Raw genomic sequence first — 13,671 nt, 5'->3', positions numbered from 1 at the left:
TACACTTTGTAACGCATGTCTAGATTGGAGTCAGGACACTAGAAGTGACATACTTTTGAATATGAAAGCTGTAAGGTGATGTATAAGTCTGACAATGGTGTATTCCACAAGATGCATCTACACAGTCCAAGGTGTCCATAGCTCGTGTGCAGCGGTTCCCTACCAGTGCCTCCTGGGTCAGCCTTATCCCTTTATAGCCTGTAAGCCCCCTCGCTCGTTTGCATTTCTCTCTGTCCCCCAAACACTGCTAAATATACCCTGTCAGGTTGCAAAGGCTGCAGGATTTCTGTAACCTGAGCCTGAGGCTCTGAGAGACCTCTCCGAGGAGAGGAGCAGAATGTCTGCTCCTGACCCTCTCATCGGGGCTGCTTCCATCATGGACCCTCCACCTAAAGCCCCCCGTCTTCTATTGGTGAGACCTTCATATCTCTGTAGTCTGCATAGATTTTTTATGTCTTGATTCCTCCTGTCTGTGCATAATCTTCCAGCACTTGTCTCTCTTGTCCCCAGAGGTCTCATTTACTGTCTTGTGTTATTCTTTCTGTTCCCTTCCCCAGACAGCTCCCTCTCATAAACTGGTTGTATGTGCTTATGACATGGGGAGCTCTCCTCTCCTGGGTGTGTAGGTGCTTTCTGGGGTTATATATAGGATTTCCTTATTTATACCAATACTGCCTGTGCTGTATTATGAATGGGGGTGTGATAGAAGGCCAAGATTGCACATTTACGAATATGAAAAATATATATATATATTTTTTTTTTTTGGGGGGGGGGGTATTGGCCATACATCACAGCTATATAGTATATAGGGACAACTTTTCTGTTGATTAGTCTTTGGGAAATGCTGGATGAAAGGTTATTGTTTTCTGTTGTCGTCCACTCTGATGCAGGGCCTGTTACCTGGATAAGCAATGTGCAGATCATTAATAGCAGACTTATCACACGTGAGGCATTGGGTTCACCCAGGCGCTGAGGCATGGACAGAGCTGTGATATGGAGTAGTGTGGGAGCTGCTTAGAAACGCTGCTTTGTTATGTTTATAGGGTATGTATTCTGTAAGTAGTGGTTTTCTGCTAATGGTATGCTCAATGACAATTTTGACAAGTATATAGTCAATCTTGCCCCCTGTTTAGGATGGAGTACTCATTTCATCATTTGTTTAGAAAATGATATAAAAAAAAGTAAAAAACACCATTGATTATACAGAGATTTTACAAAATGGTTGAAATGTGGGTAAGCAATTTCTCATTTTATGCTTACGCTGCCCAGTAGCAGCTCAGTTGTCACACTAATCTGGGTGTCTGTGAAAGCGTTTGGCTAGCTTTAGTTAAAAAGTTAATTCATCTTAAATTTGTCTCATTATTCTGTAGGTTCAGCAGAAAATTCCCGCAACATTTACAGGTGTCACCCTCAGTTTAGTGAAAAAAACAACATAAAATGTGTATTTCTACCTAGTTATTTAAAGAAAACCTGTCCTAGATTCGTACTGCCCGATCTGCAGGCAGCATGAATCAGTGTTTGGCTGTGTGACTGCAGCCAGGTGTGTTTAAAGGACCATTTACACCACACGATTATCGCGATGATCAGGCACTCTATATTGGCTGCCGATCACCTGATGAATGAGCAAAATGCTTATTTGCTGGGTGAAATGATCTTTTCGATTGCACAAAAGATCATCGTTCTTGGCAGCCAAACATCCTGTGTAAACTATTACAGATTAGTGATGAGCGAATATACTCGTTACTCGAGATTTCCCGAGCATGCTCGGGTGTCCTCCGAGTATTTTTTAGTGCTCGGAGTTTTAGTTTTTAGCACCGCAGCTGAATGATTTGCATCTCATAGCCAGCTTGATTACATGTGGGGATTCCCTAGCAAGCAGGCAACCCCCACATGTACTTATGCTGGCTAACAGATGTAAATCATTCAGCTGCGGCGCTAAAAACTAAAACTCTGAGCACTAAAAATTACTCGGAGGACACCCGAGCGCGCTCGGGAAATCTCGAGTAAAGAGTATATTCACTCATCACTATTACAGATCTTTCAGTTTGTATCTGAAGCCAGGCCAGCCTGTGTAAACTGGCTATTAAATGGCAAGCATATTGCCAGTCGGCGGGATTCTTTAATTATGCTCATTGCATGGTTACGCACCTTTGCTCTAAAATGTGTTTCAGAGAAAATAGTTTGAAAATGTGGCTGGGGACTATTGGGAGAGATGTGACTAGTCTGGAGTGGATGGCGTCTCCCTGCCTCATTTAAGGTGATTTGACAGGTCTCTCTGTGTGTACACTTATGGGAGAAATCTGTCAATCAACTGGAAAGGGGTGGGGAGAAGCTGGCTGGGGGCCACGTCGGACTAGTCATGTCTCTCCCTCAAGTCCCCAGTTTGCTTAAACTATGTTCTCTGTAAGGCCGAGGTCACACTAGACCGTAATACGGACGAGTGCAATGCGAGAAAAAATCGCATAGCGCTCGACCCAATGATAATCTATGGGGCAGCTCCCATCATCCGATATTTTCTCGGCCGTATTCAGGATCCGAGTGAAATTGCCAATGCAAGTCTATGGGTGCGAGAAAAAATCGGATTCCACACGGACCAGCAGTGTGACTTGGGAGAAATACGCAGCGGTGTTCTATAGAAAAGCCGGTAATTAAATTGCCGGCTTTTTCTTTCTCCTTCACAAACCCGACATGATATGAGACATGGTTTACATACAGTAAACCATCTCATATCCCTTTTTTTTTTGCATATTCCACACTACTAATGTTAGTAGTGTGCATGTGCAAAATTTGGGCGCTATAGCTTGTAAAATAAAGGGTTAAATCGCGGAAAAAAATGGCGTGGGCTCCCACGCAATTTTCTCCGCCAGAGTGGTAAAGCCAGTGACTGAGGGCAGATATTAATAGCCTAGAGAGGGTCCATGGTTATTGGCCCCCCCTGGCTACAAATATCTGCCCCCAGCCACCCCAGAAAAGGCACATCTGGAAGATGCGCCTATTCTGGCACTTGGCCACTCTCTTCCCACTCCCGTGTAGCGGTGGGATATGGGGTAATGAAGGGTTAATGTCACCTTGCTATTGTAAGGTGACATTAAGCCAGATTAATAATGGAGAGGCGTCAATTATGACACCTATCCATTATTAATCCAATAGTGCGAAATGGTTAATAAAACACACACACATTATTTAAAAGTATTTTAATGAAATAAAGACACAGGTTGTTGTAATATTTCATTATACTGGTAATCCACCTGAAGACCCTCGTTCTGTAACAAAGGAAAAATAAAAAAAGCAACAATATCTCATACCTTCCGTTGCTCATGTCAAGTCCCACGAAGTAAATCCATCTGAAGGGGTTAAATCATTTTACAGCCAGGAGCTGTGCTAATGCAGTCGCTCGTGCCTGTAAAAACCCCGGGGAATGAATGGAAAGCAGGGTGACCTGTAGTTACTTTGAGTTGCGGCGATGCGCCCCCTGCTGGATGTCCTCATATGAACTCGAGCCTTTTTCCCACGCTCGAGTTCATACGAGGACATCCAGCAGGGGGCGCATCGCCGCGACTCAAGGTAACTACAGGACATTCCCCTGCACTCCATTCATTCCCAACATTTTACAGACAGCAGCGGGTGCATTAGCACAGCTCCTGGCTGTAAAATGATTTAACCCCTTCAGATGGATTTACATCGTGGGACTGACGGAAGGTATGGAATATTGTTGTTTGTTTTGTTTAACTTTGTTTCAGGTGACAAGGGTCTTCAGGTGGATTACCAGTATAATAAAATAGTAAAACACCCTGTGTCTTTATTTCATTAAAATACTTTTAAATAATGTGTGTGTGTTTTATTAACCATTTCGTACTATTGGAGTAATAATGGATAGGTGTCATAATTGACGCCTCTCCATCATTAATCTGGCTTAATGTCACCTTACAATAGCAAGGTGACATTAACCCTTCATTACCCCATATCCCACCGCTACACGGGAATGGGAAGAGAGAGGCCAAGTGCCAGAATAGGCGCAGCTTCCAGATGTGCCTTTTCTGGGGTGGCTGGGGGCAGATGTTTGTAGCCAGGGGGGGCCAATAACCATGGACCCTCTCTAGGCTATTAATATCTGCCCTCAGTCACTGGCTTTACCACTCTGGGGGAGAAAACTGCGCGGGAGCCCACGCCAATTTTTTCCGCCATTTAACCCTTTATTTTTCAAGCTATAGCGCCCAAATTTTGCACATACACACTACTAACATTAGTAGTGTGGAATATGCCAAAAAAATGGATATGAGATGGTTTACTGTATGTAAACCATGTCTCATATCATGTCGGGTTTGTGAAGGAGAAATGAAAAGCCGGCGATTGAATTACCGGCTTTTAGGATATCTAGCGCTGAATTAAATATAAATACAGTATATATATATATATATATATATATATATATATATATATATATATATATATATATACTGTATATATGTTTAAACGAACATTTGAGTCGAAAAATCCATTAGATGTTGGTTTTGCAAGCCTGCGAGAAAATCTCGCCATACGGATGCCATACGGATGTCACACGGATGTCACACGGATAATTTGATGCGAGGAAATCGCATCCTCGCACTGCACACGGATCACTGTTTTGGAGACATTTGTGCGATTCTCGTCCGTGAAAAACGGATCGTTTTTTAATACGTTGTGTGTGTCCCAGGCCTAAAAGTGAAAATGTTTCAGAGTAAAAGTTACCTGGCTGCACCTGATTCTTGCAGACCATGGTTTTGGCAGCATGAACCTAGTAAAAGCTTCCCTACTGGTACAAAAACAAACTCCTTGGGGCTTTGGGTTAACAGCGCAGCAAAGATTGATTTTCTCTTCCCTTCATACTCACTGGAGTCAGGGAGCCGAGATTTATAGTCTTGTTTGCATGATCCTTGCACTGGACGGCTGCTTGGTTGTCCCTGGGCTTCCAAACTATCAGAGAAGAAAAGTGTATTTGTTTGGCTGACGTCACACACAACGCATAAAAGATCGGTCCGTTTTTCACGGACAAGAATCGCACAAATGTTCCATGAACAGTGATCCGTATGTCATCCGTGTGCAGGGCGAGGATGAGATTTTCTCGCATGTAAGCATCCGTGTGACATCCGTATGCCGAGATGTTCTCGTCGGCTTGCAAAATGGACATATAATGGATCCATGGCCTCAAATATTCTTGAAAACATATATACAGTCTATATATATGTAGCGCCCCCACTGCCGCAGGGCCGAGGGGTACCCGATACCGGGCCTGTGAGTATCTGCTCTGGGGTTGTCACGGTGGCTAGACCCGGTCCGTGACCCTGCTGAGGGGCGTACAGTAATAGATGTGGATAGCGGTGGTGGTGCGGTGCAGTAAATAACGAGGACACCAAGTTGCGGACTCTTTACCTCTTTACTGAAGGTTTTAAAGTCCTCAGTCCAGAGCGCTGTTACCAGGGCTGTCAGAGACCGGCCGGTCTAAAGACACATCAGGAGTTCTCTTTACAGGTGGGAATCAGTGTCTACCTTCTAGCGCTGGGTGTTGTAGTCCTTCCCTGCTGAGCTCCCGGGATAGTCCTCACAACTGCTTCTGTCTGTCTCAGATGTTCGTTCTCTCCGTCCTCCAGGTGATATGGTAGGACGCACCCGTATGACGGGGTAGGCCTGGAGTTCTCCCGGGACCCTAGAGTCGCCCCTCTCCCACAGCTGCCTCCGTTGTCTGCTTAGGTGTTAAGTGAGACAGCCAACCTGTAATTGGCTGTCCTGCCGTGGTTTGCAGTAGTACTTAAAGTCTCTTACTTGCTCGGCGTTCCGGCCACCGACTGTTTGCGCCTCAGAAGGATGTTGCCTCGGTCTAACAGCACGACTCCTTCTGGTCCCAATTCCTCTTTACTGTATTCCCGTTGTGCACTGGTTAGTTCTGCTCTGAGGAGTCTGTCAGGATCCCATCCCTGACAGGTCCTCTCACTAGCTCTTCCCAGCTACTTCTCTCTGTCTTCCTGTCCAACCCCCAGTTTTACCAGAGTGTGAGGAGTGGCCTACTAGATAGGACCACCCCCCCTGGTGGCCGGAGTGTGAAGTGTAGTGAGGTGTTACCTGATCAGAGAAACTCCTTTAGTGCAATCAGACGTACCATAGCTCCCCATAGTGGCGGAGCCACAGTACTGCAACGACCAGGACTCTGGGGCGCTGCACTCCCCCCCGGTTAAATCCAGTACTCCGGGACTGGGAAAACAAGAACAACAATACATGTTAACAGGGAACACACAAAATTTTGAAATAGCATAAACAATTAAACATAACAGCGCTTCCCTTTATGGGAGGTGAGAACTCTTGAACGTTGCGAAAATTAGGTCATGCACAGTTTATGACTCTCAGTTCAGTGGTTGAAACAGCGGGGACCCCGGGTAAACAAAGGGGTCCCCCTTTTTGAAAGTTTTTGAGCAATTCACCATCCATTACTCTATTGTCCATTTTAAAACCTGTAACAAAAGATATGCACACAAACAATTTCAACTGAATAGCAGCCCTTATTAATACCTCCAAGTTTTGTAGCGGAGGGGAGTTTGATTTTGAGTGCTGCGTGTGGACCTTCGCAGCGCAGGGGTTGCTATTGGCCTAACAGGGCCCGCTATGCTTGCTACCGCTGGTGTAGTGCACTTCTAGTCTTCTAGCTACACTTCTAGTGAGTCTGGGTAGCACTGGCAGGTTGGGGCTCTCAGAGCTGCTGCTATCAACAGTGGGTACAGCAGGTTCACCGATAGCAGAGGGAGGATTTGCCGGTTCAACGGTTGGCATGGCATCTTCAGGTAGGGCTTGTTGAGGTAGCGGGACCGGATGATCTGGTACCACCATTGTTTCTGGTGGGTCCGGCTGTTGAAACATTAGAACAGGTACCACGATGGCTTGATTTATCTGAGTCCAGGACTGGGGAAAGTCACCAAGGACGGTATGGATCATCTTTTTCTTTTCTACTGGCGGGGAGATTTCCGGGGCCATGTCCCTCTCTCTCAACTTATCGGGGCAGACCTTAAGGTGATCCCTGGATACCGCTGTCGAAGTCTCCCCTCTGTCCTTGCTGATGAGACAGTCCTTCGTGTTATCGAAGTCGGATGGCAGGATGGTATACGGTTCCGCTTCCCATTGGTCATCGAGCTTGTGTAATCTCCTCTTTCGTTTAAGTACTTGTTCACCAGGGGACAGGGGAATCGCAGGAGCGTGTTGGTTGTAGTCCCTTTCTTGTTTTTGCCTAGCCTGGGCGAGACTTCTTTCTACACACTCCTGTACCTCGCGGTACCTTCGCTGCCTTTCTGCATCCCAGTCGGCATCCGGCGAGGTATCTTCGGGTACTAGGACCCCCATGTCCAAATCAACGGGTAACCGACTAGATCTTCCTCGCATCAGGTACGCTGGGGTACAGTTGGTGGAACTTACTGGGATGTGATTGTACATATCCACCAAGTCAGGCAACTTTATTGGCCACAGGTTCCGTTCCTCCACAGGCAAGGTCTTCAATAAATCGATTACCACTTGGTTCATCTTCTCACACATCCCGTTGGTTTGAGGATGGTACGGTGTGGTTCTGATCTTCTTACACCCGTACAGTTGACAGAATTCTTGGAACACTTCCGCTTCGAATGCAGGTCCCTGATCAGTCAGTACCTTCTCTGGGTAGCCATGGGGCCTACAAAAGTGCTGCTGGAAGGCCCTGGCTGCAGTCCTGGCCGTTAGATCCTTGACAGGTACAACCACCAAAAACCTGGAGTAGTGGTCCACGATGGTAAGGGCGTAGATATAGCCCGACCGGCTAGGTGTCAGCTTCACATGATCCAGCGCGACCAGTTCGAGCGGCCGTTTGGTGATGATAGGCCGCAGGGGAGCCCGTTGACTGTCACGGTCCTTCCTGCGCAGACTACATGGACCACACTCCCGACACCACTTCTCAATGGTTCTCTTCATGCCAATCCAATAGAACCTCCCTCGGAGTAGCCTTTCTAGCTTCCTCCATCCGAAGTGTCCGACTCCATCATGGTAGGCTCCCAGAACCATGGGCGCATCTCGCCTTGGCACCACTATCTGCCACACCAATTCATGAGTACGTGGGTTGATGCTCCTCCTGTACAACTTGCCATCATGGATAAACAGTTTGCTTCTCCCCTTCCACAGCTGTTGGGTCTCTTGTGGGTCATCTGGGCCAGGGTGCGACCCTGCCTGCGTCAAGAGCTCTTTCACCCGACGGACCGCGGGGTCACCATCCTGGGTTTCCGCCCACCCGTGATGGGGCAGGGGATTCAGCGCGTCATCCGGTTGGTTCTTGTGCCTGTTCTTCACATGATGAGAGCTCTGAGTGGCTTTGGGGCGATGGAATGCAGGCAGCTCCACCTCTTCAAGTGCCTCCGGGTCTTCTCCCGCTTCTGGCAAATTGGGCATTCGGGACAAGGCATCGGCATTGGCATTCTCGTGTCCTGCCCGGTACTTGATGGTGTAATCGTAGTTGGACAGCCGGGCCATCCATCGCTGTTCCAAGGCCCCGAGTTTGGCAGTATCCAGATGCGTTAGCGGATTGTTGTCCGTGAAGATGGTGAATTTCGCGGAGGCCAGGTAGTGTTTGAACCTCTCTGTCACTGCCCAGACAATGGCAAGGAATTCCATCTTAAAGGAACTGTAGTTGTCAGGGTTCCTTTCCGTGGGACGGAGTTTCCTGCTGGCGTAAGCGATCACCCTTTCTTTGCCTTTCTGGACCTGAGACAGCACGGCTCCTAATCCCACATTGCTGGCATCTGTGTACAGCACAAACGGTTGGTCATATTCGGGGTAAGCCAGTACCTCTTCTCCCGTCAGTGCCGACTTCAAACAGGTGAAGGATTCCTCCAGCTCCTCGTTCCAATCAAAGGGGGTGTTCCTCCCCTTGGTCTTCTTTGGTTGGCCCACCAACAGGTTTTGCAAGGGTGCGGCCTTCTTGGTGAAGTCCTTAATGAACCTCCGGTAATAGCCTACCAGCCCGAGGAACTGCCGGACTTCGTGGAGGTCACTGGGCTTTGGCCAGTCCTTGATCACTGTGACCTTGTCGGGGTCTGGGGCCACTCCTTCAGCGCTCACCACATGGCCCAGGTACTGCACTTTAGGTTTCAGCAGATGACACTTGGACGGTTTCACCTTTAAGCCGAAGTTGGACAGGTCTTCAAACACCTTGGCCAGGTGCTTCAGATGGTCTTCGTAGGTCCTAGAGAAGACAATGACATCATCCAAATACAGCAGCACAGTTTCAAAGTTCATGTGTCCTAGGCAGCACTCCATCATCCTCTGGAATGTCCCGGGAGCATTGCACAATCCGAAGGGCATGTAGTTGAACTCGCAGAGACCCATTGGTGTCGTGAAGGCCGTCTTCTCCTTGTCCGCCTCCGCTACAGGAACCTGCCAGTACCCACTGGTGAGATCTAAGGTAGATAAGTAGTTAGCAGATTTTAAGGCAGCCAGAGACTCTTCTATCCTGGGCAGTGGGTATGCGTCCTTATGTGCAATGCGATTCAACTGCCTGTAATCAACACACATCCTCATTGTACCATCTTTCTTTTTAACAAGGACTAACGGAGCTGCCCAGGGGCTACAGCTGTCTCTCACCACCCCAGCCTCCTTCATTTCCCGCAACATGTCCTTGGCACATTGGTAATGAGCTGGGGGTACAGGGCGATATCTCTCTTTTATGAGTCGGTGATCTCCCGTGGGGATGTGATGTTGGATCCCTTTCACCTGCCCAAAATCTAAGGGGTGTTTGCTGAATACCTGCTCGTACTCGTGTACCACCCTGTAGGCCCCCTGTTTTTGATGTGATGGGGTAGAGTCAGTGCCCACATGCAATTCCCGACACCAGTCTTTCGAGTGCTCTGCAGAACCTTTGTTCTCCGCCACGTTTGACAGGACCAAGGGTTCAGGTGTCTGTATCACACTATTATTGACAGTGAACAGTTTGGCGAGTGTGGTATACTTGGTGAGGTGAACCTCTTCCTCCCCACAATTGAGGACACGTACGGGCACTCTCCCCTGGCGGACGTCGACCACCCCCCGGGCTGTCAGAACAGTAGGCCTATTGTCTGAATATACGGGTTCTACCAAGGCCTGGTAGTCCTTACCCCTGAGGCCTATGGCTGCCCGACACCATATTAACATCTCACTCCTGGGGGGTATCGCGATGGGGTTTGAATCACTCACAGTGACACGACCAATCTCACCACCAGTCAGCTCTACCTGCTGTCTCTGCATCAGAGCTCTGATTTCCTTCTGCAGGGCACGTTGCTCGCTGTGGCCAGCGGTTTCTGCCACCTGTTGCAACAAAACAATAACTTCTGCAAGACAATTTTCTATAACATTAGTACCAAGAGTCATCATGGGATTACATTCTCGACGATCAATATCAACAATCACAATCCCTTGGGCTTTCAATTCCACCCGCCCCACCTTGATGGTGACCTCCTTATACCCCACTTGTGGCAACGGCTGACCATTACTGGCTATTATGGTGAAATCATCGTCAGGGTAATATCAGCGTCCTCCCAATACCGTTTATAAAGCACGTAAGGTATAGTCGTCACCTGAGAACCGGTGTCCAGCAAAGCGTTCAAGGGGATTCCATTAACCACTACAGGGAGAACTGGTCGTCCTCCAATATACTTGGTTCTCCAATGCTGCGGGCCTGACCGTCCTACTCCTGGGGGTTGGCCCTTTGCCCCAGGGGTTGCTCGTTTAAAGGACAGTACCTTGCAAGGTGGCCCACCTGGTGACATCGGCGGCAGATGGGTCGTCCGTCCTGATGGAAGCGATCGCTGTCCCGGCCTCTGGTCGGTGGGGTCCTCTTCTGTCGCGTCCAGGGGACATCTTCTGGTCCGGAGGCTAGCTGGATCTTTTCCTTGGGGGCCTCCTGTAGGGACTGCACCGTCCGGGCTAGGGCAGCAACGCTCTTGGTTAGCTCTTGCATCTGGAGGCGAAGTCCTGCAGGGGAGTTGTCCTCGAAGCTCTGGGCGTCGGCCTCAGCGGCAACTGGGGTATCCGATGCCACCTCCTGGTGGTATGTGAGAGCGGGGCGCCTGGGTGGTATTGCGCGGCTGGGCTGTCGCTCCTGCAATGCCTGGATAGCCTTATCTTTGAATTGCGCAAAAGTCAAGTCTGGATTTTGCATGGCCAGGAAGTGCAATTGGCCCCGCTGGTGACTGCACAGGAGCCCCTCAATGAACCGCTCCTTCAGAAGTTTATCCTCATCTTGCATGCTGCCGGGGTCACTCTGCTTAATGGCCCGCATTGCCTCTTGGAGATTAAGGGCATAGTCCCGTAAGCTATCCTGCGGCCTTTGTTTGCATCCATAGAAAGTCAGTTTAATTTCTGTAGCAGTGCGATTAAAATAATGGGATATATTAAAAGAGGCATAGATGCTCATGAGGAGATCATAATTTTACCTCTATACAAGTCACTAGTTCGACCACACTTAGAATACTGTGCACAGTTCTGGTCTCCGGTGTATAAGAAAGACATAGCTGAACTGGAGCGGGTGCAGAGAAGAGCGACCAAGGTTATTAGAGGACTGGGGGGTCTGCAATACCAAGATAGGTTATTACACTTGGGGCTATTTAGTTTGGAAAAACGAAGGCTAAGGGGTGATCTTATTTTAATGTATAAATATATGAGGGGACAGTACAAAGACCTTTCTGATGATCTTTTTAATCATAGACCTGAGACAGGGACAAGGGGGCATCCTCTACGTCTGGAGGAAAGAAGGTTTAAGCATAATAACAGACGCGGATTCTTTACTGTAAGAGCAGTGAGACTATGGAACTCTCTGCCGTATGATGTTGTAATGAGTGATTCATTAATTAAATTTAAGAGGGGACTGGATACCTTTCTGGAAAAGTATAATGTTACAGGGTATATACACTAGATTCCTTGATAAGGCGTTGATCCAGGGAACTAGTCTGATTGCCGTATGTGGAGTCGGGAAGGAATTTTTTTCCCCATGGTGGAGTTACTCTTTGCCACATGGGGTTTTTTTGCCTTCCCCTGGATCAACATGTTAGGGCATGTTAGGTTAGGCTATGGGTTGAACTAGATGGACTTACAGTCTTCCTTCAACCTTAATAACTATGTAACTATGTAACTATGAGTATCGAAGGTGGCTTTAAGCTTTGCAAAAATCTGTTGTGCAGTTCCCTTATCCTCAGCGGGCCAGGACTTCAATTCTCTCAGAGCCGCCCCAAAGAGTTGGCCGGTTATCATATGAACCTTCTGAGGCTCTGTCAGGGGATAGAACTCGAGCAGGCTGCAGAGTCCTTCTTTAAAGTCAGTGAATGTATGCGGCTCCCCAGAGTATCGTGGGAGCCAGGCCGCTCCGGGCAGGTACGGCATGGAGAAGGGCATTATGGCTTTTGTGTTAGCGGCAGTGTCCGACTGGCTGAGGGGGACAGCGGGTTCTGCGGCAACCGGTGGTGGTATTAGGGCCGCGGCTTCACTCGCTGCGGGGACCGGAGCTGCCCCTGCGTCCGCGGCTGCGGCCGCCACCTCCTCTCCTCCCGACTCGGACATGGCTGTCCCTTCCTCCCACTAACCTGCTGGAGGTCGGAGTTCCTCTTCCGGGATTGGCGCCTTACTGCGCTTTCCGTTCCGCGCTTCTTTTGGCTGGTTCCGCCCACGAAGCTAAGGCTCCTCCCTCCGTGTGCGGCAATGGCGAATTTTGGCGGTAAATGGCACAGCACAGCCTTTGCAATAAAGTACAGTCCAAGCACAATAAATCACAGTTCTAAGGCACACATGACCTGATTCTTCAGGCTTAAGTAGATCCTGTTCGTGACGCCAAGTTGTAGCGCCCCCACTGCCGCAGGGCCGAGGGGTACCCGATACCGGGCCTGTGAGTATCTGCTCTGGGGTTGTCACGGTGGCTAGACCCGGTCCGTGACCCTGCTGAGGGGCGTACAGTAATAGATGTGGATAGCGGTGGTGGTGCGGTGCAGTAAATAACGAGGACACCAAGTTGCGGACTCTTTACCTCTTTACTGAAGGTTTTAAAGTCCTCAGTCCAGAGCGCTGTTACCAGGGCTGTCAGAGACCGGCCGGTCTAAAGACACATCAGGAGTTCTCTTTACAGGTGGGAATCAGTGTCTACCTTCTAGCGCTGGGTGTTGAAGTCCTTCCCTGCTGAGCTCCCGGGATAGTCCTCACAACTGCTTCTGTCTGTCTCAGATGTTCATTCTCTCCGTCCTCCAGGTGATATGGTAGGACGCACCCGTATGACGGGGTAGGCCTGGAGTTCTTCCGGGACCCTAGAGTCGCCCCTCTCCCACAGCTGCCTCCGTTGTCTGCTTAGGTGTTAAGTGAGACAGCCAACCTGTAATTGGCTGTCCTGCCGTGGTTTGCAGTAGTACTTAAAGTCTCTTACTTGCTCGGCGTTCCGGCCACCTACTGTTTGCGCCTCAGAAGGATGTTGCCTCGGTCTAACAGCACGACTCCTTCTGGTCCCAATTCCTCTTTACTGTATTCCCGTTGTGCACTGGTTAGTTCTGCTCTGAGGAGTCTGTCAGGATCCCATCCCTGACAGGTCCTCTCACTAGCTCTTCCCAGCTACTTCTCTCTGTCTTCCTGTCCAACCCCCAGTTTTACCAGAGTGTGAGGAGTGGCCTACTAGATAGG

General features: G+C 48.9%; 1 protein-coding gene across 5 annotated transcripts in view; it reads left to right on the top strand.

The window, feature by feature from the left end:
• Positions 1–13,671, top strand: part of CACNB1 (calcium voltage-gated channel auxiliary subunit beta 1) — a 159,330-nt gene that overhangs the window by 23,722 nt on the left and 121,937 nt on the right. The window contains exon 1 of one of the 5 annotated variants that reach the window (XM_077252324.1): positions 312–412. The exons of the other annotated variants lie outside the window; for them this stretch is intronic. Coding sequence (XP_077108439.1) covers positions 338–412 — 75 coding nt within the window. The 5' untranslated portion in view covers positions 312–337. Of the gene's footprint in view, positions 1–311; positions 413–13,671 lie in introns of those variants that run through there. 5 annotated transcript variants of the gene reach the window in all.

Source organism: Ranitomeya variabilis, chromosome 4 (assembly GCF_051348905.1).
Source record: "Ranitomeya variabilis isolate aRanVar5 chromosome 4, aRanVar5.hap1, whole genome shotgun sequence".
NCBI lineage: Eukaryota > Metazoa > Chordata > Amphibia > Anura > Dendrobatidae > Ranitomeya > Ranitomeya variabilis.
The sequence above is the reverse complement of the archived record's forward strand: the minus strand, read 5'-3'. Positions and strand labels throughout refer to the sequence as shown.